The 26538-nt window shown below is 40.4% G+C and overlaps 1 protein-coding gene across 1 annotated transcript in view; it reads right to left on the reverse strand.

Annotated features, from left to right (window-relative positions):
* Positions 1–26538, reverse strand: part of dscama (Down syndrome cell adhesion molecule a) — a 324415-nt gene that overhangs the window by 148065 nt on the left and 149812 nt on the right. The window contains exon 4 of the mRNA XM_050035201.1: positions 16752–16898. Coding sequence (XP_049891158.1) covers positions 16752–16898 — 147 coding nt within the window. The remainder of the gene's footprint in view (positions 1–16751; positions 16899–26538) is intronic.

A 26538-nucleotide genomic window follows, 5' to 3' on the forward strand; every position in this document is an offset into this window, starting at 1 on the left:
GGTAATAACAGTAGCTTACAACAACATTATTGAAAGTAATAATATTATAGTTCTGGCTACTGTGGTACAATATGTTGAAAGTATGTATTAATATCTGGCAGTATGCAGAAGCAAACACCAAGCTCCCGATAAAAAGTCCAGGGTTTGATTGACCCATCCACCACCCCACCCGCCTGCTCCAAAGGGGCTTTCTACCACCTTGTATTGCATCCTTACTGCAGTAACAATTCATGACATGAAATTTTATTGTAGTCTGCGAAAATGACCCGGATTGTCAAAATGACATAAAAACTTTATGTTCACTTGACAGAAAAACTCATTCCTTGTGAGCTTGACAAAAAAATTCATGTTAAGTCAACAATTTTTGAGTTTTGAGTTAATTTGACTGAAATTTATGAAGCCCATTTTGCCTAATTAGCAATAAACAATAAACAATACTATCATTGTGCACCTCACATATTGTGGCATGGCTAAATGGGTGGAGTTTCCCATCATGCCATTAGACAATGTGTTTAAAGCCATAAGCCAAAGAAAACGGTGTTTAAATGTGTTCTAAATTACTCATGTTACCCATTACACACTGATTAATGATTATGTATTTCCCAATGGTTCTAATAGATCACAGATAATGTTGTGTTAAAAGACATTTTGCACCATGAGTTATGTCATATCCACAGTTAATGACCTCCCACCTGTGTGGATATTAGAATGTTAAACATAAAGCTGTATTAAGGTGAAAAAAAAGAGTACTTCCTGATTCAGAATTCATCTCTGTGCCTTATTCTATTCTATTCTATTCTCAATGTTTTTATGTTCATATGACATAGAATTAAATGCTCAAACAACAAAAAGTAAGATTAATCTGACATAAAATTCCTGTCAGACAAGGGTCATGTGACACATTTATTTTGTGTCTGCTATACTCAAAACTTTAATGTTACTGTATTGTACTAAACTTTATAAACTAAAAGTTTTGAGTGTAAACTGTTTCCAAGAAAATTTTGTCTAGTGAGCGAATTAGGGTTTACAAGTGGTGCAGTGTTCAAACTGTGGTGTATTATACCACCACAACAGGTGCCTTGCAGCCACAATATGAGCTGATGCCACCCCTTTATGTAGCATACTGCTGCCACATCTGCCATCTGGCCAACCAGTGGCATATCATAACACCATGAAAGGTTCCATCCAGCTGCGTTGCAAATCACTGCTCCCCAGCAGCGTATCATACCACTGTGAAAGGTAGCCTTTAGGGTTGGTGTCTGACGCCGAAATCACTGACATAGCGGCGGTATTTGACAACACCAGAGTGAGAATTGGATGGAGTTTCAATGTGGCTTATGATCAGGTATAGTATCCCCAGAATTCATGGAGAGCTAAAAGTCCTGCTGAAAAGACTGTCATTTTGATCAAAATCCCTATTTTCACTTACACAATGTCCTTACTTGAAAGCAGAGGTGTACCGGGACGCCATTAACTGTATCTGTATCTTTATCTGTCCAACCAACACAATGATCTGTCATTGATAGGATGTCTAAAGCTTGGGACTGTTAATTAGCCTGATATGGTTGTGTTGCTTTGATTTAGCAAAAGCTGAACATCACAATTTGGATGGAACATTTGTGTTAACTTTATTTTCATGGAGTCTAACATTAGCTAGTGTGATACTTGTTATTTAAATTTTCACTTGTGTTAGTGCTCTGGGAATATTTGTTTAGCATCACAAATGCCAACATTTTGCCGATTAATACAACAAAAGTTAAGCTCCTCAGCCAGAGTGCCAGCTACCTGCAAGTGCAACCTGTTGAGCTCTCATTATATTATGAAGCGGAACTCTCGGGATGGCTACTTTCCTTTTATTTAATATGGCACCACCTGAATACACACTATGATGATCACTGGTATGAGACAAAAACTGACTTGAACACTAGACCTTCTCCCCACAGCATTCAGGCAGCCTCACACAGCAGATTCGGACCATGCCAAAATAACTAATGCCATGGAGTGTTTATGGCTGTGTGGTCACAGTGCTTGAGCTCCAATACAATGTGCTTTAGTCAGTCCGTGTGCCTGCTCTGTATAAATGAGCACAAGCTGCAGTTCAGGAATGAAAGGTCAGAGCCTATATCATTGTATTTAGTGACAATATGCCAGTGTTTGAGAGCCTTAACTCTTACAGTAATAATAATGGTCAATGGGCAACCACAGACTGTTTACATTAAATGGAAGAAATGTACACAATTAGCTAAAATGGGCCAATGTTACTTATGATGTCGTTAAAGACAACCCTTGTTATAGTAGCCTAAATAAGGCCCTGAGAAAGGGGCCAATGCACAGCTCACTAAAAAAGTCATGAGCTGAAATAAAATGTCCTTGTGACAGTTTTTTCTTTGAATTGTAGTGGTGGTGAAATCAATTTATAAATGTAATATCTAAGCCCTGTCTTTTAATTGACCAAACAGCACTTGCATTAGCTGTGAAGAGCAAAAACAACATTGGTTTTAACAAGCTGCAATGTAGTACAGTGTACGTTCATGCAATTCTGGACCCGGCTTTGCATTCTCTTAACTTTTTTTCTTTTTTTTTTTCTTTAAGTGCACTAAACTGATGTCCCTTCTAAATTTAAGGTCCAGTGTGTAGGATTTAGGGGGATATGCTGGCAGAAATATTATATTATATTATATTATATTATATTATATTATATTATATTATATTATATTATATTATATTATACAACAGTTAGTTCCGGCCCTGCAATCTGATTGGTCGAGAGACAGTAAAACTGTGACGATATTGGAGTACAACATCACGGTTATTTCACTGTGTATGTATCACTCCGCCTCACAGCTGATTGCAATCAACAATAAAATCAAAACTGACGGTTAGTGTCAGTTATGTCAGCAGTTGCGTTGCATCTCTGGAAAAGTATTTAAACAAACTTCCACCAGATGCAAATGCCCTTCATCTGAAGCCCAGGATGACAGCAGCTCACACAGACAATATCTGGTACACTAAAGCTCCGCTGGGAATAAACTCATTCGCACAGATGCTGCCGAAGATGTGTAAAGAGGCGGGGACAACAGCTATCTACACCAATCACAGCCTCAGGGCGACTGCCATACAGAAGCTGTCACATGCGGGTCTTGAAGCTAGGGAGATCGTGACAGTGAGTGGGCACAGGTATGATGTTGTTTTAACGTAGCCTATGTGTAAAGTTAGTCTTCTAATTAGGAGTCGGGCCCTAAAATATACCTTTTGTCTTGCAGGTCTGAGAGCTTGTTAAAAAGCTACTGGAAGCCATCCATGGAGAGCAGAAAACGATGGAGCAACATACTGTCAGATCAGCTATCGGCTGTGCCTGTGAAGCAACAGTCCACCATGCAGTCACCAGAGACTTATTTCACCAGCTGCACAATTAATGTTAATGTGCAGATAAATGTGTATAAAGAGTAAGTGCCTGGCGCACCATGTCTGCGTTATATAGCAACGGTGACAGCGGAGTCCCGAGGGAACTATTTTTGTTGGCAGAAGACAAATAAAATGCTTAAATGATCTATTTTGTCCTCATTTGTCAACATTTCTTAATCAGCCTTGCTTATTTAACTGTTGAACTGTTGTATAAAAGCAATATCACACTCGAGCTTGTGATGTTATACTCGTATATCGTCACGGCTGTGATTTGGTGATAGGCACGAGGCCGCAGGCCCCCTTCAGGGGAATAGAACCCCGACGCGCTGTCGGGAGTTATTTTCCCAGTATTCACCGGCTCATTATACATTATCCCTTACTTATATTATATGTAGGAACATACAGGCTTTCTAAACTCTCCAGATTCTGGATTACAAGTAAATAGACAATGAAAGGCCACAAGGAGGGTGAAATGTTTATTACCCTGCCACTGAGCTTACCCTATCTGGGTGGCAAAAGGGGGTAAAAAGTTCACTTGAGATCCTTCAAGTCTCCAGATGTCATTAACGTCTCAAAAGGATTCAGCCTGAGGCTTCACGGTGATTAACAACCTGGCAAGGTTCTTAAGACAATGCTTTCTAAGTACATCCCATGATGTCCCCTCACACCACCCTGGGGAGTCACACCATCTCATTCACAACGGAGTGAAGAGGAGACTGAACAGACGTTAATGTCACAAATTAGATATGCGTTCCTGAACAGACATACCAAGTCTCTGTCTCTTAGAAGTGAAATTCTACATTTGTTTCCTTTTTGTTTCCTTCTTTATGTCCTAACCTTGTACATGTGCATAATCCATGTTTGGTAGCTGACTGATATTTTTCCTTTAATCCTGTAAAACAAAAGATTAATGAGTTGTAAATTCTTTTTTTTTATTATTATTTTTTTTTAATTTAACATGGAGCCATACTGCCATCTTGTGACGGAGTTAAGGAGAGTTCCCCTAAGGAATTCCGTATTATATTTATAATTAAAATATAGTTGGGTTTTCAACCTGTTTTTATGAATATGTGTTTCCTCATTTTGTTTTTTCATAATATATTGTAACTATAGGTTAGTCTAGAGTGTGTGTATTTGAAGCAGTTTATATGTGTACTCCACTGATATACGCGATATAATAATTGTATTAATTTTGATTGGATGTTAAGAACCGATTTTGACCATAATGGGAAGAGTATGGGTCTATCGCGCTTAACATGTTAAAGTATATGATCTCCTATAATAAAAAGCATTAAGTTTCCCCCAAAATAAAATAATAAGCTATTAACAACTAAGAGACCGCCTTAACTAACCTGCCCACTTTGGCCAGATAAAAACAAGTGAGCACAGCGCGTCTTTCTCTTGCTCTTTTCGTCACAAGGAGTGAAGTTGCGTCTTCTTTTCCTCGCAGATGACGATTCGGGTTCATTCTCTCCTGTTGCGTGGTAAGTGTGGTCCATTCGCAAACTTTATAACTAAAAAAACTACTATCCATCGACAAACTACTAACACTCTCTGCTGTTTCCTCCTCCTTCTTCCTTCCTTCCGCTGTCTTCGTTTGTTTAATTATACACGCAAAACGCATTCTCTGGCTGGCTGGATTGTCCGCTCGGGCTGCAGTACATACATGGCGGTGCAAGATGGCGACCTCTCTAAAGCAAGGCCCTTGCTATATATATATATATATATATATATATATATATAGATAGCATAATTATAAGGCTACGAAAAGCAAACAAATTTCATTTTATAGTGATTATACACTTACATATTTATGGGTAGAATATTCAGATTCAGATTCAGATTTGACAGTAAACCATGCCAAATATTACACACTGGCCCTTTAAATAAATCTTCATTTATCGCCAAGTTGTTGTCTGTATATATCTCTTTTGAACAGCAACTAAGATCACTGTATAGAGAATTCATAACCCAGATAGTGAGATTGATTCATTATTGATAAGTGGCTGATGAATTAATAATTGGTTTAGGGAGTTATTAATTTGATTAGTCACTTCCCTCATTAGGAGGGTGGTGCCCCAAACTTTATTACGAGTGCAAATATTCTAGGTATTTCTCCTACATATATTATATTATATTATATTATATTATATTATATTATATAAGTTTTCTTTACTGTGTAATCACCTTTTTGTGTTTTTCTTACTTTCAAATGAGCAGTTTATATCCATGCAGAGAGCAGGTCCTCGTCAGTGGAGCCACGTTGCACCGCCATCTTTCTACAGTAGCACATCATGGACAAACCAAACATTGGAACTAGGTCATGGATGTATTAAGAGACCTGGATACAGCATTGGCGATGGGGCCCTGTTCATTCCTATTAAAGTTGCTTAGTGGTTAGGGTTTGGATCCGGTTCCTTTTCGGAACCGGGTCCAAAGTTCCGGTTCCAGAACCGGTTCCATCACATTTGGAGTAACGGTTCCTGCAAACGGTTCCTAGATTGTAAAAAAAAAAAAAAGATTCAGATTGTTGGCAGCTGTCTTTCATTTGGCCGTGTAAATGACTGTGGTAACATCACATGCATCTCCATGAGTGAGTCGAGTGGACCCGCCCACTGATTTCAGATCAGCGTCAGTCGAGCGAGAAAGAAGATGAGCATGCGACAGAAGTCATCCAAAGCCTGGTTGTATTTTGAGAGATTCAAACAAAACGGTGCAAGTGTATGGAGTGCAGTCATCACTTGCACTGGTGGTAGCACATCCGCTATAATAAAACACCTCCTAAAACACAACATTAATCTCAGGGAATGTACCGTGTTCGACAACCTGAGAAAACCTCCGGTACCAGCGCCACCGCCCTCACCGTCACACCCGCAGGCTGTGCAGGATGAAGCAGCGCTAATTTTAACGACGCGCCCTTCCGAAAAGCACTAGATTTCCCTGCCTGTCTAACATTACGTTACTGGTAACATTATTGATAACTTAAGTTATGAAATTGGCTGTAAATCAGTCGGTCATGAATATAAAGTAACATTAAAGTGTCACGTTGTGTTTTCCTGTATTTAGAAAACACAGGCAGCAAGACCAGCAAAAGCTGTAACGTAACTCCTTCACTGTGGCAAAAGCTGGGAGGATGACCATAGAGAGAGCTGAAGAGTGTCATTGTGCTGTGACAAGATTTATTGTTAAAGATGCACATGCATTTTCCACCGTTGATTGTCCATCCTTTAGGTACAAATTTTATGAATGCATATAAGTAATTTTTTTTTAATTACATTGCTGTGGTTAATTTGAGGTCATAGTGTTATTGTAGATATCAGAGAATCACTTATTGTTGTTATATATTCTCAGGGAGATGATACAAGCATTGCATTTGTATTTATTATATACTTGTTTAACTATAGCAAGCATAATGAATATAATGTAGTAATCGGTAAGAGGAATCGGTAAGGAATCGGACCGTTAAGAAGGAATCGGTAAGGAATCGGAATCGTTAAAATCCTAACGAGTCCCAAACCTATTAGTGGTGCATGAGGCCCATATCGCTCTATTTCCAGAGCGATCACAGCTGAGCGGCCGAGCGGCTAACTTCAGGTTTAGCACTCTGCTAACTTGAATGGGGATTAAATTATTTAATTTTGCGGCTCTTTTAGACTTTCCAAATGTTATCAGACTGAATGGCTTAAATTTTGCAAATCATTTTGCGGTATCCACTGATTTAAAGTTGTGTCTCTAAGTATATGGGAAAACGGCTTTTTGGGCTCAATGGCATCACACGATGGACCCCGGAAATTGCAGTACCACTGTTTAGCTGCTACGAAAGTTGGCTCCAAAGCCTGGCGCACTTCCTGGAGGCCTGCTCTGGATAGGGACATTCTAGTTTTCGTGTCTGACACCATAGTTAGGAGCCCCACCATGATGAGCTGCATTGGAAAAACTGTTTTTAACGTGAACCCTGATTCAAGCATCACAACCGGATTCGTCAGCCCTTAGCCTGCTCCCTGCTGTGAGGGGCAATGTGTAATAAAGGAAATGACTAGTTTGCAAAATCAAAGTCCTATGTTGCAAACAGGATGGGTATTAAAGCTTGTGGTCATCCACGATCATAAGAATCAATTTAAAGATACAGAAAGACCGATGCACAGACATGTCATTCAAGATTTTTTCCCAGAATAATAACAAACAATTTCTGGGAGCTGATATCTGTTTCCATTGCATTATGTATGCTTTCCGGAATAAGGTACACAGATGCAGGTACACCCCAACTTTAAAGAGGCACTGCAGCAGACAGATTTAAAAAAGAAAACTGAGGGCATATTACTGTGATATTAGTCCTGCAGTGCAAGTCAATCGCATCTTCATGTGGACCCTATCTGCTCTTACGGTCATCTTAAACTCAGTCCGAGATGACCATAATAACATCATCAAATAAAACCCCCCAACAAGTCAACTGATCCTCATTTCAATCAGGAGAGACACATTTTTATCGTAAAAAGAATATTAATCAATATGTGCACATAGGAATGCGAAATGTGAAAAGTCTTTGGTGATTAGACCCTGTAGAGATGGTATAATTTAAGGAGGGTGATGAAACCATAGTTGAATATGGAACCCCCCCGGGTTCTAGATGCTGGTGGTGCAAGAGGTGGTGAGGATGAGATGAGAGGAAGATGGAGAAGTGCTGATGATCTGGATGAGTAGAAGAATGAGCAGATTTAAAATTTTGCAGTGGCATTCTGACTGGCTGAGAGAGATCTTGGCAAGTTCGATTGGACAAGTAAAAGAGTGAACACCCATAGTCAGCTAATTAGAGGAAGCGGTGGGAGTGGGATGGAGAGAGTTGTGAATGAATGAGCACAAAGAAAGTCTTCCTGATTAAACTTACACTGAGCTTCATTTCAGTTAGGAGAGACACTTTTTTAAGGTAAAAAGAATAATTGTTAACACGTGCACATAGGAATGCTAAAATGTGAAAAGTCTTTGGCAATTAGACCCCATAGAGATGGTATGATTTAAGGAGGGTGATGAATCCATAGTTGAATAGGGAACCCCCCCCAAAAGAAGAATAAGAATGGAGAGGGACAACTGACCAAGTGACATGAGATGATCTTTACCTTACCAGCAGGCAACAGGCTTCTAATAAATAAGTAAAGAGAAAATTACGGGGAGATGCGCAGCTAGAGAAACATGCATAAAGCAAAACTATGGAAAAGATATGTGCATAGTGAAGTATATGACAGATATAAGCCCTGAATGAAATTAGTACAACTCTGAAAAGTGTGTGGTTCCACGGGTGTCTATATGTTGAAGATAATAAAAGGTCAATGAGGACCAACTGAAATGAAAGATCATAAGACCAAACAGAAATTAAGGTCAGAAGACCAACTTAAATAAAATATTAAAAAAAAAACAAAAAAAAAAACATTAAGGTCCGGCGACCAAACATAAATTAAAGTCAGCAATTTTCAGCATGACAGCAACAGAAAATAAGGGTCCGATGACCAAACTGAAATTACTGTGACTGGTGCGAGGTCCTAGTGACCTGGGCCTATATGTAGAGCATATTAAAAGGTCAACGAGGACCAAACATAAATAAAAGGTCATAAGACTGAACAAAAACTAAGGTCATAAGACCAACTCAAATAAAATGGTGAAAGTAAAATAAGGTCTGGCGACCAAACAGAAATTAAAGTCATCATGACAAACAGAAATTATGGTCCAACAACTGTAAAGAAATTACCGTGTATGTGCATAAGGTCCCGTAGACCTTGGGTGCACAGACTGGGGTCCTCAAGACCATGTGTAGAACAAAACAAAAGGTCAGAAGACCAACAAAAATAAAAGGTCATAGACCGAACAGGAACTTAGGTCAGAAGACCAACTTAAATAAAATGGTTAAAGGAAAATAAGGTCCGACGACCAAACAGAAATTAAGTCCGCATGTCAGACAGAAATTAGTGGTTGCACAACCAAAAAAAATTAAGTGTTGCTTGGGGTCCCGCAGACCACGTATGAGCATTTAGAGGGTGATCCCCGAGACCTTGGGTGTTGGTGCATGCGGCATGAGGTCCCACAGACCATGATGGAGCATTTGCATGAGGTCCCGAAGACCATGGGTGTTTGAGCATAAAGCATGAGGTCCCACAGACCATGATAGAACATTTGCACAAAGTCCCACAGGCCATGGATGTTTGTGCATACAGCATGAGGTCTCGCATACATGAGTGAGCAGCATGATAAATGCAAGCAAGGTAAAAATAACTGAACCAATAGAATTATGTTAATTCATGACCAACTTGAATAAACGAGTACAGCAGGATAGGACAGAAATTGTGCTAGGATAACCTAGAGGACATAAGCATGGGTGATGCATGATAGTGGATTATAAAGTGATAAAGGTCAACAGTTAGCAGACAAGTTGGTGTTAGTGCATGCAGCATATAGTTAGAGGACCATGGATGACTGTGCATACGGCATGAGGTCCCACAGACCATGATGGAGCATTTGCATGAGGTCCCAAAGATCATGGGTGTTAGAGCATACAGCATGAGGTCCCACAGACCATGATAGAGCATTTACACAAAGTCCCAAAGACCATGGGTGTTTGTGCATACAGCATGAGGCCCAGCAGACCGTGATTGTGCATTTGCGTGGGATCCTGAAGACCATGTAAATGAATGAGCAGCATGATAAATGCAAGCAAGGTAAAAAATCAGCAAGGCAGAAATTGTTATAAGATAACCAAGAGGGCATAATCATAGGTGATGCATCATATTATAAAAGTGATAAAGGTGAGCAATTAGCAGACAAGCTGGTGTTAGTACATGCAGCATGTAGTGAGAGGACCAAGGATGGCTGTGCACACGGCATGAGATCGCGTAGACCATGAGTGTTTCGGGAACATGTGACAAATGACAGCAGGCCAAACTCAATTGAGGCAGACAGAATTGGAATCATATAAACGAGTGCAAGGAAAAGAGGTCTGAACGGCAAGAATATATAGAACAAATAGCAATGTGACAACCAAACAGAAATGGCAGATGGCTGATGCGTGACTGTCACTCCATCAAATATAAAGGTGGGCAATAGGACAACTATGACCAAGACTTGATAGAGAGGTAGCAGATGAGAAGACCACAAAAGACCACCGGCAGCTACTCTACATGACAACGGCCCAGCGCTGCCAGGACGGAGCTGCCATTGCGAGGACCTCTTCAATCAGTGGCGTAGAAGAGAGCAAGCAGGATGATCGAGCCCCAGCTGCCATGACCACGATGTGCCTGCATCCGGTCTCACACCATTAAGGATGACTTCATCTGCAGGTCATGGATTGTTGAATTCTTGAGTTTATTGCTTGACGCTGACTGAATATTCTGACTTGACCTTTTTATTACTGTATTTATGCACCATTTATGCCCTCTTAAATATATTAATCATAATGCGTTCATTTATTACATTCCTATTTGCATACGTTTTGGTCATTAATGGGGACTGAATTTGAAGTATGTATGAGTTATGTAGTATTTCAATCTTTTTTTTGTGATAATGTTAGAATTTCTTTTATTGTTGTTTACATGATTGCTTATTTCTTAATGTGCATGTTAATCAACCATTGTGAAGGAGCCCAAGATGTGCAAATAGCTGCTTCTGTATTACTGTGCATATGATAAATGACGAAGCAGCAGGCAGATGGAGGTAGGTTGACATTGTGATAGTGGTCACGAGACTTTTCCTTGGGTAATATGAAGTCAAGAGAACTAACCAAGAAATTCCCCCTCCAATGCTGCATGAGATATGCAAGCCCTGCTGCGAGGGGATTTTGGGAGCAAAACAGGTAGAGTAAGAAATAAATGGACCTGCATTTGTATAGCTCCTTTCTAGTCAACCAACCACTCAAGGCGCTTTTTTTTTTTTACACTACGAGTCACATTCACCCATTCACACACTGGTGGCCAAGGCTACCATACAAGGTGCCACCTGCTACTCAGTTTTTAACACACTTGCCATCGGGAGCAATTTTGGATTCAGTATCTTGCTCAAGGACACTTTGACATGCAGACTAGAGGAGCCGGGGATCGAACTGTTAATCTTTCGATTGGTGTACGACCTGCTCTACCTCTGAGCCACAGCCACCCCAAATAAGAGGACATGAAATAAACAGAAAATTAAAAAAAAAAACATTGTTTATAGTTGTTGTTTATTTACTTATTTATTATTTTTATTAATTTATTTTATTTCATTTATTACTATTCAATTCAATTAGAGGTTGATCTATGAATGCCGATATCACGATCTCAATAACTTTAGAAGGCGTCCAGCACACAGCATCCCTCTGTCCTTGACTCACTTGAATGTGAACTCTGTTCAATCTGCTTTAACTACACAAGTGTTATCAATTATTGCCCACGTTATATTATTTGAAGTTGTGGTGTTTGGAGTTTGGGCTATATCCTAGGTTAATGTGGCCACTGTCAATTTATGAAATTCCAAAATCCGTTGTGGAGAGAATTGAAAGGTTGGTTAGCACCTATATCAGGAAGTGGTTGGGTGCTCCTAGGTGTCTAAGTAGTGTTGCATTGTATGGAAAAGGGATACTTCAGCTGCCAGTATCTGGTTTAACAGAGGAATTTAAATGTACCGAGGTCAGGACAGAGCTGTTGTTATCTGGGAGTAAGGACGTGGTAGTTAGGAGTGTGGTTCCAAATCCAACCAAGGGGAGGAAATGGAACCCAAGATCGGCAGTTCAGGAGGCAGAGGCAGCTCTTAGGCATGCAGAGATTGTAGGTAATGGTCAGTTTGGCCGGGGAGGCCTGGGCCTTGGCTCAGGGAAACCGGTATGGAATAAAGCAGGTCCCAAAGATAAAAGAAAGCTGGTTGTGGAACAGAAACATAGACAAGAGGAGATATTAAGGGGTGCAAAGGTAGTGGCCCAGGCTAAGCAGGGACAGTGGTTGAATTGGGAAAGTGTAGAGAAGAGGAAGCTTAGTTGGAGGGACCTGTGGAGTATGGAGGAGAATCGTATTAGATTCCTGGTAGGGGCTACATACGATATGTTACCAACCCCCCAGAACCTAAAACTGTGGGTAAATGGGGACCCATCATGCCCATTGTATTCAGGTACCGCTACCTTAAAGCATATTTTGTCAGGCTGTAAAGTTAGCTTGTCACAAGGCTGGAATACATGGTGACATAACCAGGTGTTGAAAAGTTTAGCTGCAGGCATCAAAGGGAATGATGACAGGTAAAGTCAGAGGGTTTTAAGAATAGGATTCTAGCAATTCAGTTTGTCCGTGAGGAGGAGAAATACAGAAGTGATAAGTTAGTAAGGAGGCAAGGGTTTGTTCGCCTAGAAAGTGCTTGTGATTGGGAAATGCAAGTAGATTTAGGGGGAAAGCTTGTTGTTCCCCAGGAAATAGTCTGTACAAATCAGAGGCCTGATATAGTGTTGTGGTCAGTGAGTCAACGGATAGTCTATTTCATTGAGCTGACAGTTCCTTGGGAAGACTCAGTGGAAGAAGCCTATGAAAGAAAAAAAGCTTAGGTATGCAGACTTAGGAGCAGAAGCTGAGCAGCGAGGGTGGAAAACTAGGATTTGTCCAATGGAAGTGGAGTGTAGGGGAGTCATAGCAAAATCAGCTGTCTTGCTCCTGGGGGAACTTGCAGTGCGGAGACACAGTTTGAGGAAGACAGTGAAGGAAATGTCAGATGAAGCAACTAGATCTAATCAGTGGATTTGGATGAGGAGAAATAATGTCAGCTGGGGGCCAGCAGGGGGAACTACTAAGCAGGGTACATAACTCCTTGAGGGCAGGTGGAGAGATCCACCAATCAGTCCTCTCAGGAGAAAATCTAGGAAGAGGAAGATTATTTAAGTATGGGAGTGGCCTATTTGAATCCCTTTTGTTTGAGACCATGCTGCAAGGTGAGTGAGTTTGCTGATCCTGATCCTGTGACTTTATCTTCTCTATCTCCTTTAACTTTAGCTTATATTGAAGTTATGCTATGTAGCGTGTGAAACAGAGTATGGTGAATGTGCTAGGAAAGGTAGTATCGGCACGGTCACTACCTGGAGCTTGCATAAACGGAGCTTGAGTTTGTTGAAGGTGGCAGTGTTGTTAGGGCTGAGAAAGCCATGTGTAAGTAAGGTAAAGGAGGTTGTTGGGTCAGTGCGGGGATCAGTGAGACCTGGCATTAGGGGAGTGTCTCTGGGCCGCCAAAGATCACTGTCTAGCCTCCTGGAGGTGTCGTGGGACTAACTAGATGAAACACTGGTGAAAGGATGTTCCCACCTGATGACCCCAAAGACGTGTTTGTTATCACTGCTCATTGGTCTGCCTTGCCATAATAGTTCATCACAGGGCTTAGGAGGTTATTCACTGAGTGCTGATCCTTTCTCTAGAGCACAAATTTCTTGTGTTTATTTGAACTTCATTCATACATTTATCTTTAATCCTTCTTATTTTCAATATACTTTTTTCCCATTTAAAATATTCATTTAATTACTTATTTATAGAGACTAGCTGAGCGCTATAACTCAGCGAATGTAACATATAAAATATTAGCAGATTTAAAGAACTGCCACCTGATGAACAGCTGATGTAAGAGCAGATACACAGAAACACATGCTAACCACACTGAGGTTCCTAAAAGTAGAGGAAGCGAGTTAGTAGTAAGTGTGTACATGAGTGCATTTTTAATTGACCTATGGCTAAGCCCCGCCCTCAAATGCGATGAGCCAATCACAGTGCGTATAGCCATTACCATATACTCAGACATTCTCTGCCTGGCTGTTCATTGAAATGCATTACAGAAAGTCAGTTTTGTTCGGTTTTGATGAGCTTTTTCTGAGATTTGAAGTTTAAAAATGGTCAAACGGTGTACATGGGGTACATGCAACTCCAACACAAGGTATCGTGAGAGGCTGGGCGACGAGGTATATTTTTTACCCTTTCCTAAACCACATCTCAACAGAGAAAAGTGTCTCCTTTGGATAAAGTTGTGTGGTAACGTTAGACCACAACATCAACTCAACTTGAATAAGATTAATAAGGATGTCTACATCTGTTCTAAGGTAAGACAACATCGTGTTTGAGGCAACTTTGCTGGAAAGAAATATAAAGTTATCTTTAACATCTCTAGCTAACGTTAGCTAAAGTTAGCCTAACGTTAGCTCCTAGCTGCGTTGTTCATCATGTCACCTTGTTTGCTGGGAGTTCATTAGCCTATTTTGTTCTAGTTTTGTGCTTTGGTGATCGTACATCATTGTTAGCTGTTGTCCATAGTGCTCTAGTTAAGCTAATGTTAACTTCTGGCGCTTAGCTTTATTAATTTATCAGTAATTATCGCAGAGATAACAAAGGTTGGCAAACATTATGCTGAATGATTCAATGTAAATACTGTAGCACCACACTAATGGAGAGACACTCTTGGTAAAGATGATAAAAAGGCTGTTATCCTTTTCTCATATTCTGAGCCAAAAACCTTAACTTCAGTGGCACTTTAACTTGTTGTCTTTGATGGTGACGGCAACGAGATGTGGTTCACAAGCGTACACTAGGACCTGTAAATTTTGGCTTGTAATTTAAGTTTTTCATCGACCTTCTCAACGATAAAATGATTTATATATCCCTCCAATGCATAGTTTTGGCCATTCTGGTTATTTCTCAATGCATCTGATCGTTATGTCCCCAGAAATCATCAATTGCCTCCTGCGAAATGCCGTGTACTGTGACACCTTGCCATAGCGCCCCGGTCACTGAATGTTGATAGTTTGTCTGAGTGAGTGGAGGGGGGCGTGGCTTAGGCATAGGTCAATTGTTTGTGCTAGATAATAGTATATTCTATGGCTGTCACTGAGGGGCTTTTAATTTGAAATGATACAGTAAATGTGGTAAGATAACGCCATGATACACACGTGAATTTATTTATTTTTATGAATGAAGACGAAGAGAAAAATTTGCTTTGCTTGAAATAAGCAAATACCATTGTCAAGCAGAGGGAATAATATGCCTGCTTAATATGCTTACTTTGATGAGGCCCAATGACTACTGAAAATCAAGGCCCGCTGCTATTACGGTATTACTGTAATTGTTTTCCCCTTGACACAAGTGGCGACAGGAGAATGAAATAAATTGCTTCACGTTAATGATGCTTTGAAATATTTGTCTGCCGCACTGAATGGATAAGAAGACAGATCATATGTGACACACTTAACTTAAACAGTGAGGGCAGCTGTTGATCAGATGGCTTGAACCGCCAGCTCTCTTGCTGTAAGGGATCCCGGTGCACCAGGGCCAGAGAGGCTGGAGGCAGAATGAAGCGCTGGTTCGGTGTAGCCGGCCGGCTGCATGTGGAGGCCTGCAGTGATGAGGATGCTGACAAGGCAGAGGCTGAGGCATATCCAGGGACTGAAGCAAGGTGTGCGTGGAAAGCCTGGCCGGAGTAACCGGGGGCTACGCGTGGCAATCCGGGTGTATGTATGCAAAGTGTCCCGAAGAAACAGATCATGTTACGTGTAGTTTTGGGCCCATATCTTGAATCTGTACACATCACTGAGATCGAGACTGAAGATGGAAACGGAGAATGAAGTTGCGCATTGCCTGAACAGGAGGACATGATGAGTGAGAGATGATTCTGCTTTTGCTGAGGAATCGCACATCGGCTTGTTACAGTCAACAAGAGACTGGAAGAAAAAGGTAAGGTGAGCGATTGCCAGAGCGAAGATTCTGTCTAAAATGATGGCTGAGAGCAGCAGAAGAGAGAGCAGATTTGGCATTGGCATCCTGATTGGCTGAGAGAGATCATGGCAAAGTTTGACTGGATAAGTAAAAGAGTGAACACCCATAGTCAGCTAATTAGAGGAAGCAGTGGGAGTGGGATGGAGAGAGTTGTGAATGAATGAGCACAAAGGAATTCTTCCTGATTGAACTTGCTGAGCTTCATGTGTGTAATCAGTCCCTTTAAATGGTTTAATGTGAGACATTCGCATTTTCTCCACAAACTGTGTTGGAATAGTTCTAATGACCTTTATCACATATGTCCTTTTCAGTTCATGTGTTTTTCCTCTCACAGTCACATTATCGAGATCTATTTTGATTACAAACATAGATTTATTTACAAATGGTCCTTTGTCACTTTGCACTACTTTAGAAAAAGCATCAGTTAAATTAAAAACTAAATGAGACCAAAAAAGTAGGGATTCATGCATATTATTTTTGTTTTGAGACAAATATTTTGTACCAAGTCAGTTTATGTATTTATATAGCAGATAGATATTACCATATGTTAGCATATAATATTAAGACAATTGCTGGTGCACAATTTGAACTCTGGATAAATTCTCTTACCTGAGACAATGAGGCGGGCACTATTGCTCTGTCGGGTCTCTCCTGTGTACCTATGGCGTGTCATACACCTGTAATTGTACAGCCCATCTTCCATTTGCACATCCAGGATATACAGCGCTCCCGTGGATGTGATGAGAAACCGTGACACTGGAAATCAATAAATAAATAAAACATATTAAGTCAGTGCACACTATTGATGTGTGGTTCAACAGCTGCAATACAGGTCTTAATGTCATAATGAAAATTTTAAAATGACAGCATGAACATTCAACTGTCTGTGGGCCAATCAGTACCAAAAACAGTCTGTCATCTTACTGTGACCTGCAAGGACAGTATATTGCCTTTGGTCAATCAGTATAATGTATAACATTTTTGTTAAAACAGATCCTCTACAAAACAAATGTCTCTGAGAGTGTCTGTGGCCTGCAGACTGAACCTTCTCAACAGTGTGCAGGCCCAGGATGCCCTCTTTAATTGGGCCCCACTGACTCCCCACTCAGCTTAACTGTCTGGTGCAGCAAGAGTGTGCTGTGACAATTCACTTTCATGCAACATAATTACTACTACATACATTCTGAATAATAGCAAACACATTGCCTCCCACTGATGAAGGAAGACCACTCTGGACCCAACTGTAACATGCAGGGGCCCATTGACCAAACAGTCACTGCATGTCCATGCACAGTTAAGTTGAAAAATTCAATTTAGTAGGATAACATTCGGACTACCATACTTTAAAAGTCCGTCTTTAGTCAGACTAGCATTTTAAATCGATTTTCTCTAATGTTTAATCCTGAAAAAAAACCAACTTGGATAAATTAGGGTGACCATATTTTGATTTCCAAAAAAGAGGACACTTGCCCCGGCCACGAGATAGCCTACTTAAATGGTACTCACAGTTTACTCAAAGATGCCTTATAATTTTAATATATTTAAAGTTTATATGTATGGATAGAAAATTCAGTTATATTACCAAATAATATCTCTCAAAGACAGAAATTTAGATAGGCTTCTCAGAGGTTACTCAACTTGCTTTTATTATTATGCCTAAAATAATAATCTTTTTACAAGTTTCAATTGTACAAAAATAAATATAAATGTAAAATAAATGTAAAATCTCTGGAATGAAATAATCATAGAAATAATGTCTCTTCTGTATTGGAAAAATCAACTTGTAAAACAATAGCTATCTTTTCAAGTCTTACTGGACAAATAAATAAATAAATAATACGAAATAATGTTCTAAATAATACCTCTTCTGTATTAGAAAATCCAACTTTGAGCTCCCCGGCACCTTTATTAGACACATAATCATATGTGCCAGTTTTGCACACAGTGCACTCAGCCTCCCATATATCCCTACCGGGTCGGGACGGTAAGTTGGGAATTTTTTCTGCAGTTCATCTGTGAAGCTGCACAAGATGCTTTGGCATCTGTGAAGCTGCACAAGATGCTTTGGCATCTTGGAAGCTTAGAATAATGCTGCGCCACCGGTGTCTGTTGCTTCCTCATTGTGAGTGTTGGAGATCCGCCGATAAGGCAGCCTCTCGGGGATTACGCGCACACACACACACACACACAAGGAAAACCGGACATTATCGACAATTTATAAACACCCCCCGGACGCCCCGGACAGGATGTGAAAAGTGGAGATGTCTGGGCAAAAGAGAACGTTTGGTCAGCCTAGGATAAATTGTACTGTGTCTCTATGTGTCTCACATGAAAGGTACAAACCAAGGATCAGTTGCCTCCAGATTTCATCACAGGAGACAACTACCATTTAAAACAAATAATATTCTACAGTTATATTGTATGTATCTTTTCATTCTAAAAGAAGACAGTACAGAAAATCCAATTTTGAAGTCTCTTAGCAAATATTTGCAAGTCAAGTGAGGTATGCAGCTCTGTGAGACTGTAGTCACCAAACATCTGCTGCAGCCAATTTAGCTCAGCACAGCTCTGAGCACTGTGACAAGGCTGTGTTTTGTGTAGTAGTGTAACACAGCTCGTTATCATGTAGCTCATCGCTCTCCTCTTACTTTCTCTCTCTCTTGGGGGAAACTCAGTTTCACTCACTTTCTCTTTCTTTCTCTGCTTCAGCAAAAGTGCAAGGAGCCAAGGATCACAGAGCGCTTTGATAAGGCATGGCTGTGCAAGTTGGATGCGCTAATATCATGCTAATGTTATGCTAATTTGTGTGAAAACATGGAAGTAGAGAGAGGTAGTCAGTGTTTATGAGGAGTGATATGTGCTGTATCTGGTGACTGCTGGGGTATTTCATGTCACAGATGATGGAGAGGCCAATCTGGAGCGGGGATCAAATGTACTGCATTCTGGCAATATTGGTAGAGATATCATAATGCAGACTTTATGGGGTGTGAATTACTCACATTTAGTCCTGTCATGACAGTTTAACACAGATTAAGGACCCTATTTAGATGGTCTAAAACGCAAAGCGCCAGGCGTGCCGTGCATGGGTGTGTCCCAGTCACTTGCTAGTTAGACAGCACGTTTTCAGACTGTGCGCCATGGCGGAGTGTCTAAAAGGGTTGGACTTACTCTGTGAATTAGTCATGGGTGTGTTTTGGGCGTATCATTCAATAAGCCAATCAGAGTGTCACCTTTCATTCCCTTTAAGAGAGGCGCAATTGGAGCGCATGGCGGAGTGTCTAAAAGGGTTGGACTTACTCTGTGAATTAGTCATGGGTGTGTTTTGGGCGTATCATTCAATAAGCCAATCAGAGTGTCACCTCTCATCCCCTTTAAAAGAGGCATGATTGGAGCGCATGGCGGAGAGCTAGTTAGATGGCGGACCTACCAACTGGAAAGAGTGAGCGTTTTACAGCTGAGGAGAATATTGACTGTCCCGTCACATCTGATGTCAGATCAAAGGGGATTGGCACCGTTTGGCACGCGTAATGGAAGCCCAACCTGATTTTATTAACACAGCTGCAAATTAATAAGTTCACATCCCTCTCAGCCAACCACAAACAGCCACAGCATCAGGTAGGGAGTATATATTCAGCATCTGTCATCTTAGAAAAGTCAAAAGAAAAGAAACAGAGTGAGACTGCGAGAGAGAAAGAGAGAGCGCACGCGCGAGAGAGAAACGCTGTCAACAAATTGTAAATTATTCAATTTATTTTATTTTAACCCAGGAGGTTAGAGAGCCCAGCTCCCCCTCCAGCATCCTGAACACCCGTTTTCACATCTTTGATTTTGTGATTTACATGCCAAAATGATCACAATTCAACTGGGAAAGACAAGTTCATTTTACAGACTATGCATCATCAGTCCGGGTCCATGTCATTGGTTCGACAGCCCACTGGTTCGACAGCCCATTAGTCCAACTGTCCGCGGTGCTGAACGGTGTATGGTGCGCCGCGACCGGCTTGAGGCAGAGCAGGCTCACGGCTTATGTGTTTGTCACTTTCTTTTTCATTTTAACCCACACCATGATCTTTTCCTAACCCTAACCAAGTGGTTTTTGTGCCTAAACCTAACTAGACCTTAACCACAGGGCATCATGATGATTTCGGAACGGACTTCGGAACAATGAGTTTAATATGGTCGGAACAATGGGCTGTCGAACCAATGGGCAGTTCCCCATCAGTCCGTGGAGGTCTGCTCGCAGTTCCGTATATTCGTATATGCAAGCTTGGACCTCCCAGATTATGATGATCATTATTACTGTGATTAGATCATTCTGATTAATGACTGACCATTAAGACGTGTTTCTGATAAATATTTTAATGTGCACAATAATAACCTTTCACATTGTAATCATATTTTTATTTGTTATCTTTTGCATATGTGTGGCTGCTCCGTGTGTGTCTGAGCAGAGTGCACGCGCGTTGTGCACCCGCCTAGAGACACATATTACTAACTTGTTTTGTTGGTCAATACTGCGCCGTTGACTTTAGACCAGGTTTTTGTTGGTCACTGGCTCATTTGCGTTTTACATCATCTAACTAGCAACGCGCCATGACTGCGCCTGACCACTCCTCATTTTTTGACCAACACTCCCAGAGAAGCGCAAGTTCATTTGCTAGTTAGACGACGAGGGCGCAGGGCGTGAAAATGACAACTGCGTCTGCATCTAAATAGCAATGACACTTGCGACATGGATTATGCGCCCTCCGCCGTCCGCTTTAGACCATCTAAATAGAGCCCTAAAGCTGCTGGTACAGGCCCTTACAGAGTGCATGCAAGAATAATGGAAAGAGGTGTAAGCATTGTGTTCATCTCAAGAATAATTCAATAATCACTGCAAACATTTTTAAAGTATTTGGTCACTTTTGGCCTCTCCATTACGTTCATTTAGAACGAAATGAGCAAAATCTTTACTAATATTTGGAACAATATTTTACAGTTGCAGACAGTGAATGTAGTGAATGATGTGAGATGACTTCCAACAGGTAACAGGAATGGTGAAATAAGAAAGGATGAATAAGAGGACGGAGAAATGGGGGAGACAATAAAGAGGAAGAGGGAGGAACACAGAGAGAGAAAAGGGTGGTGAGGATACTACTGTGAGCAAGTGATGACCTAGTTAGAAATGAGAGACCACAGATTTGATAACCTCAAGTATTTTTTTTCTGCTTGTGGTCTAGTGTGTGACAACAACCAGTGGTAAAATTAGGGGGGCAGGAGAGGTAGTATACACCCATAGGTGCATGTCTGTAATCCTTCATTATACAACAACAGAGACAAGCAATAATATCAAATTGTTATTTTATTGGTTGCACATGCAGCTTATTTTCAAGAAAATAAACAATTCAGAGTAAGCAGATATCAAAAGAAAATGGAAGAGCAGGCTGTCTCGCATGTCTTTCTTTTCTCCTTTTTCCATCTTCTTTCATCTGCTTTTCCTCTGAAAGTTGACATGGCAGGCTTATGAATCAGAGGAGCCTTCATGAGAACAGACTGGCTGTCACTGTAATAAAAGGCCAGGGTTGGGAGAGGGAGATTACCTGTGTTTTAAATGCACATTAAAACAGACGCGCACACATGCTCACACATGGATTTCAATGTGTATGCATGTGCTTGTCTTATGTATACCAGTGAATCAAACTGGCACTGGACTATTAGTGAATTTCTCACTGGGGCTGATTTAGAGGAGGACTTGCTGGCCTATGCTGGATCCAGGAAACATTGCATTGAGTAAAATGCTTTAAGGGAATAGATTGACAAAAAAATAATAAATAATAGGTTTATTTGTTTTCATGCCAGGAGTTGGATGAGAAGATTGATACCACTCATGTCTGAGTGGAGAATCGATCTTCTCATTTAACTATGAGCAAAAAAGCACAAACACGTTTCCCAAAACTACCATTTTTCATAGTCCCTTCTTAACTCTTTAAAATAGAATTGACACCTTACACATTTGGCATGCCAAACTGCTGTCATGATCCTGTTTTTTGTTTATATTCTGTTATCTTGTGAACTTTGTTTGGAGTTTTTCTGTTTGTGTTCTTCCTTGTTTTATGTTATCCATTTATGTTTAATCTGTGTCCTGTTTTATTTTGTAGATTCTCTCAACATGTGTTATGTCTTCCAACTTGGTCTCACTCCGAAGTTGTCGAAAACCAGCTATTGTTCTGACACCTGTTTTCTGTCACACCGTCTTCCTTCAGTCTCGTTAGTCCTTCCCTGTTCCCAGAGTCTTCCCTTCACACCTGTTCTGTATTAGTCTTGTTTGCTCCACCCTAGTGTTCCCTACCACAAACTTGTTGTAAGCCAACCCCTATTTTCCTCCTTTTGCCTGTGTCCACCTTCTGTAGCTGTGTCTAGTTTTTGTGTATATGGACAGCTGTGTCTAGTTTTATCCCCGTGTTTATGGTGTCATTTCCTGCCCAGTCTCTTGTGTCTTTTTTTTTTTAATTTCTTACCTGTGTTCATTCCTGTGGTCACCATGCTTCTTTGGTTTGTTTCCATTTAGTTTTGGTTCTCCTTTCTTTTGGACTTTGTGTTTTGTTACCTGCCAGTTTGGAGGATTTTGTTTTTATTTTAATTTTTTACCAGCATTAAAGCTCGGTTTTTGTTTAAACCTCCAATCTGCCTACTGCTCTGAATCTGGGTCCTTTCTGAACTGATTTATGACAAATAGTATAAGTAGCCAAAAGTAAAGTTACATCTTGGTACTTTTTTGAGTCTGCCTTCACTGTACAAACAAAGAACATGATCTGCCTGAACAACTACGACTATCTCAAGAAAATGTATACACCTGAACACCTAAATGTTGTGACACACTGTTCTGAAACATGATATCAGTCAATTCTGCACCTTTCAGTACAAACACAGCTACTCAGCTGTGTTTTCAGCCAGAAGTACATTAACATGGGAGTAAACCATTTTTCACATGGTACATATATAGGTGTGTTAATTTGAAAATGATAAATAATAATAATAATAATAATAATAATAAATGTCCAGGGCCAATGTCATTAATTATATTCTTAATTCTTTGTTAGATTCTGTTTCTTTCTCCCCAGAACCAGCTCATATTTGCTAACAAATTATTATCTCATGCAGAGGTACAGGCCTATTGTATTGTTTGCATGTCCTTGTAAGATGAGGGCATTTCTGTGTATGCTTGTACCACTGCAGTTATCTCAAATCCCACTGGCTTGTGTGTCTGTATATCAAGGTCTTTGTGTGCGTGGACATATGCGTTTCTTCGTGTGTGTGTGTGTGTGTGTGTGTGTGTGCATGTAAGTGAGTGTGAATGTGTTTATGCTGCATACTGCTGCATAAAGGAATGGTCAATAATAACGATCGAAGGCAAACCACTACGCTTTTCCCTGCTCCTCTGTACTATGTAATAATACAGCCTGAGAGACAGCCTCCACTGTTCTTGCAGTGTATGTGTGTTAATATGCAAGACATATGAGCATGTGTTTGTGCCCCACCTGGATGTATTAGTGTATATTTTTAAAACTATGACTTCACTTCATCCCAGCTGGCTTGCTGGACCATCAGTCTTCTCCTCTTCCCCTCCTCAGCTCACCCAGCTGCTTTGGCACTGATGGTGCCACAAACACAAGTCTCTTTCTGTGAATTCACTCTCAATAGCTTTAATTAATCCCCATATAAGCCACACTGAGCCTGCAAGTAGACTCTTTGTTGATTCAAATTGGGAGGCTTTACACTTTTTCACTGAAACCTAAATTGTGTGTCAGACATAACAGAAACAGTGAGAAAAGGCTGAATCATGTCCATTGAAAACCTATTGTTACACTTACCATCAAGGACACTTTGCATTGGTGTAAGGGTGTTGTCACTGGACACACAGGTTCACTTGTAGCAAGGACTAAGAGAGAAGGATTTCCAATAAAGTTGAGCACAGTGACACACAGTAGTTCTTTTTACACAAAGATCAAACTACAGAGAGGCTGCAAAGTCCCATCTTTAGATGACCTTTGTATTTTTACGCAGAACGGCGGCATCATTCTGCTACCGTGTGTGATTTCCGAGAGTATGACGGCATTGCAGAATCAAAAGAGGTGTAATGATGTCACGTGTAACACAACTGCATTGGCTTCTAGGCCCATACAGAATTAACGCATGCATAACTCCTCAGATTTTCTGTAGATTTTAGGAATATGGATGCTGCTTGTAAAACTCAGAATGTTGTCACTGTCTCCTCCATCTCCTTGTGCATATGTGTGACAGTTGTGTGTTGTATTCAGTTAGCATTAAAATCAAAGTTAGTGGTGTAGTGAGATGAAATGTTGAAAATAAGATTCACTGTTAATAGATGGGCAAATGAGCTTTTGTTCTCTCTGCTCCATATTATCCGCTGCGAGGGTCATAAGGACAGAGGGATGTCGTATGCTGTAAAGCCCTGTGAGGCAAATTGTGATTTGTGATATTGGGCTTTATAAATAAAATTGATTGATTGAAATTGATATTGAACCTTCCATTTTAATGGCCATGTGTCATTTTATTGATTGACTTTCCCAATAAATGTTTATATTTTTCTTTAAGTATTCATGATTAAATCAAATTTCTGAATCAAAGTTTCTGCTAAAATCTATTAAGTAGTTCTTTAATCCTGCTTGAGGTAATTTTAAGCATGGATGTGTTGTGTGAAGTTATTTTTTGTTCAGAAACAATTGTTATTATAAATGAATATTGTCTGTCACATTACAAGCAAAAACACACACACAAATAAAAAAATAATTGCAGATTCCCACAGATTTTCATTTTGGATCACGACTGAAATTAATTGAAAAAATCAACAGATTGCGTTTGGGCCCGCACATAACACGCACATCAGCAGCACTTTATAAACAATAACAATGACATAGCATGTTAATAACAATCATTTACCATCCCTGTTTTATGATGGCTGATCTTGTTCTCTGCCTAGAGGGTAAGGTGCTCCTGGACCTTATTGTTTTTCAATTTGTGGACATTTTCAGCCACTGTTCATCTTTGAGTTAGCTGCTAACTGCTATCAGCTACTTTTTAAATCTCCCATGGTGGTTTGCACACATAACACGGGGTCAAAACAACACACCTGTCCTGGTGGCTGTTCTGTTTATACATACATCGTTTTGGCCCTGTTATGGCCTCCGGTCCTGGCTCAGAAGCGAGACAACTCCGTCCCTCGATTCAGTGATCATAGCTTACATACAGAATGGCAAGATTATTTCATATATTTATATATTCCCACCTTAACAGACAGTGTAAGAGGCTAGTGACAAACAGTAGCTTGACACTTTGACCTACACATGCTGGGTGACCATCTGCCCCAAAATAGCTAAAGGAGTTACTACCTTCGTTGTCTGAGTCATTTCAGTATTCTATAATTGAGACACGAGTGGAGGAAAGATGAGATGGGATGAGGGAGGGAAAAGGTAGAGATAGAACAAGCAGGAAAGAGAGAGAGAGAGAGAGAGAGAAATAAAGAATCAAGAGGGAAAGAGCACCTCTGGGACATAACCCCACTCTCTGTCATCTAAAATGACTTACAAATTAGCTTACGTCTATGCGCTCTCAGTGCAGGGGAAAAAAGACACAACTTTCATATGGTAATTCAGATCATGGTTAGAGTAATTATCCAACACAAAAAAAAGTCATCCCTGTCTGCCTGACATATTTCAGCCCAGCACCTCTGCCTCTGTTTCTTCCAGCATTTGCTGTCCCTCTCAAATCAAACATGCTGTTACACAACTGAGTACTGTACATTACAATTGTAAAGATATTGTGACAATGAAAACAAAAGGGCATACTTAAACCAAACACTGACTTGATACCTGTATACACATTTGCAGCTCTGCATGCAGCACAAAGTATACTTTCTAAAAATATGCTGTTTAAAAACATGGGAATATCAAGGCACATGGTGCTTAGATGTACAGTATAGTAGGGCTGTAGTCAACCAAAGAAAATCTTGGTCAACTAAAGTCGTACATAATCTTCAACTAATCGATTAGTCGTGGGGAAAACAAAATCTGCAAGTTATTTTTACTTCTGCGGTGGTGTGTCTGTGTCACTCCGCAATTACACCTCCAAAACGCTAGTCGGCGGTGGAGGACTCTGTTAAGTGATGTAAAGTTTAGTTGATTCAAAACACACATTAAATATGGCTTAATATAGACAATTTCAAACACACGTACATAAATTGGCTTCACTATTCACCTTATTTTTCACGGAAACACGGAGGCAAAACAGAACACAGCCAGCTTCCGTTTTTTTTGTGCGACACTTCTGGTCCAGCACTCTTGACCACTGTGTAGCCTAAATGGGAATCGCCTTGTTGTTTACCTTGTTGAGTTTA

Source organism: Epinephelus moara, chromosome 3, assembly GCF_006386435.1.
Source record: "Epinephelus moara isolate mb chromosome 3, YSFRI_EMoa_1.0, whole genome shotgun sequence".
NCBI classification, from domain to species: domain Eukaryota; kingdom Metazoa; phylum Chordata; class Actinopteri; order Perciformes; family Serranidae; genus Epinephelus; species Epinephelus moara.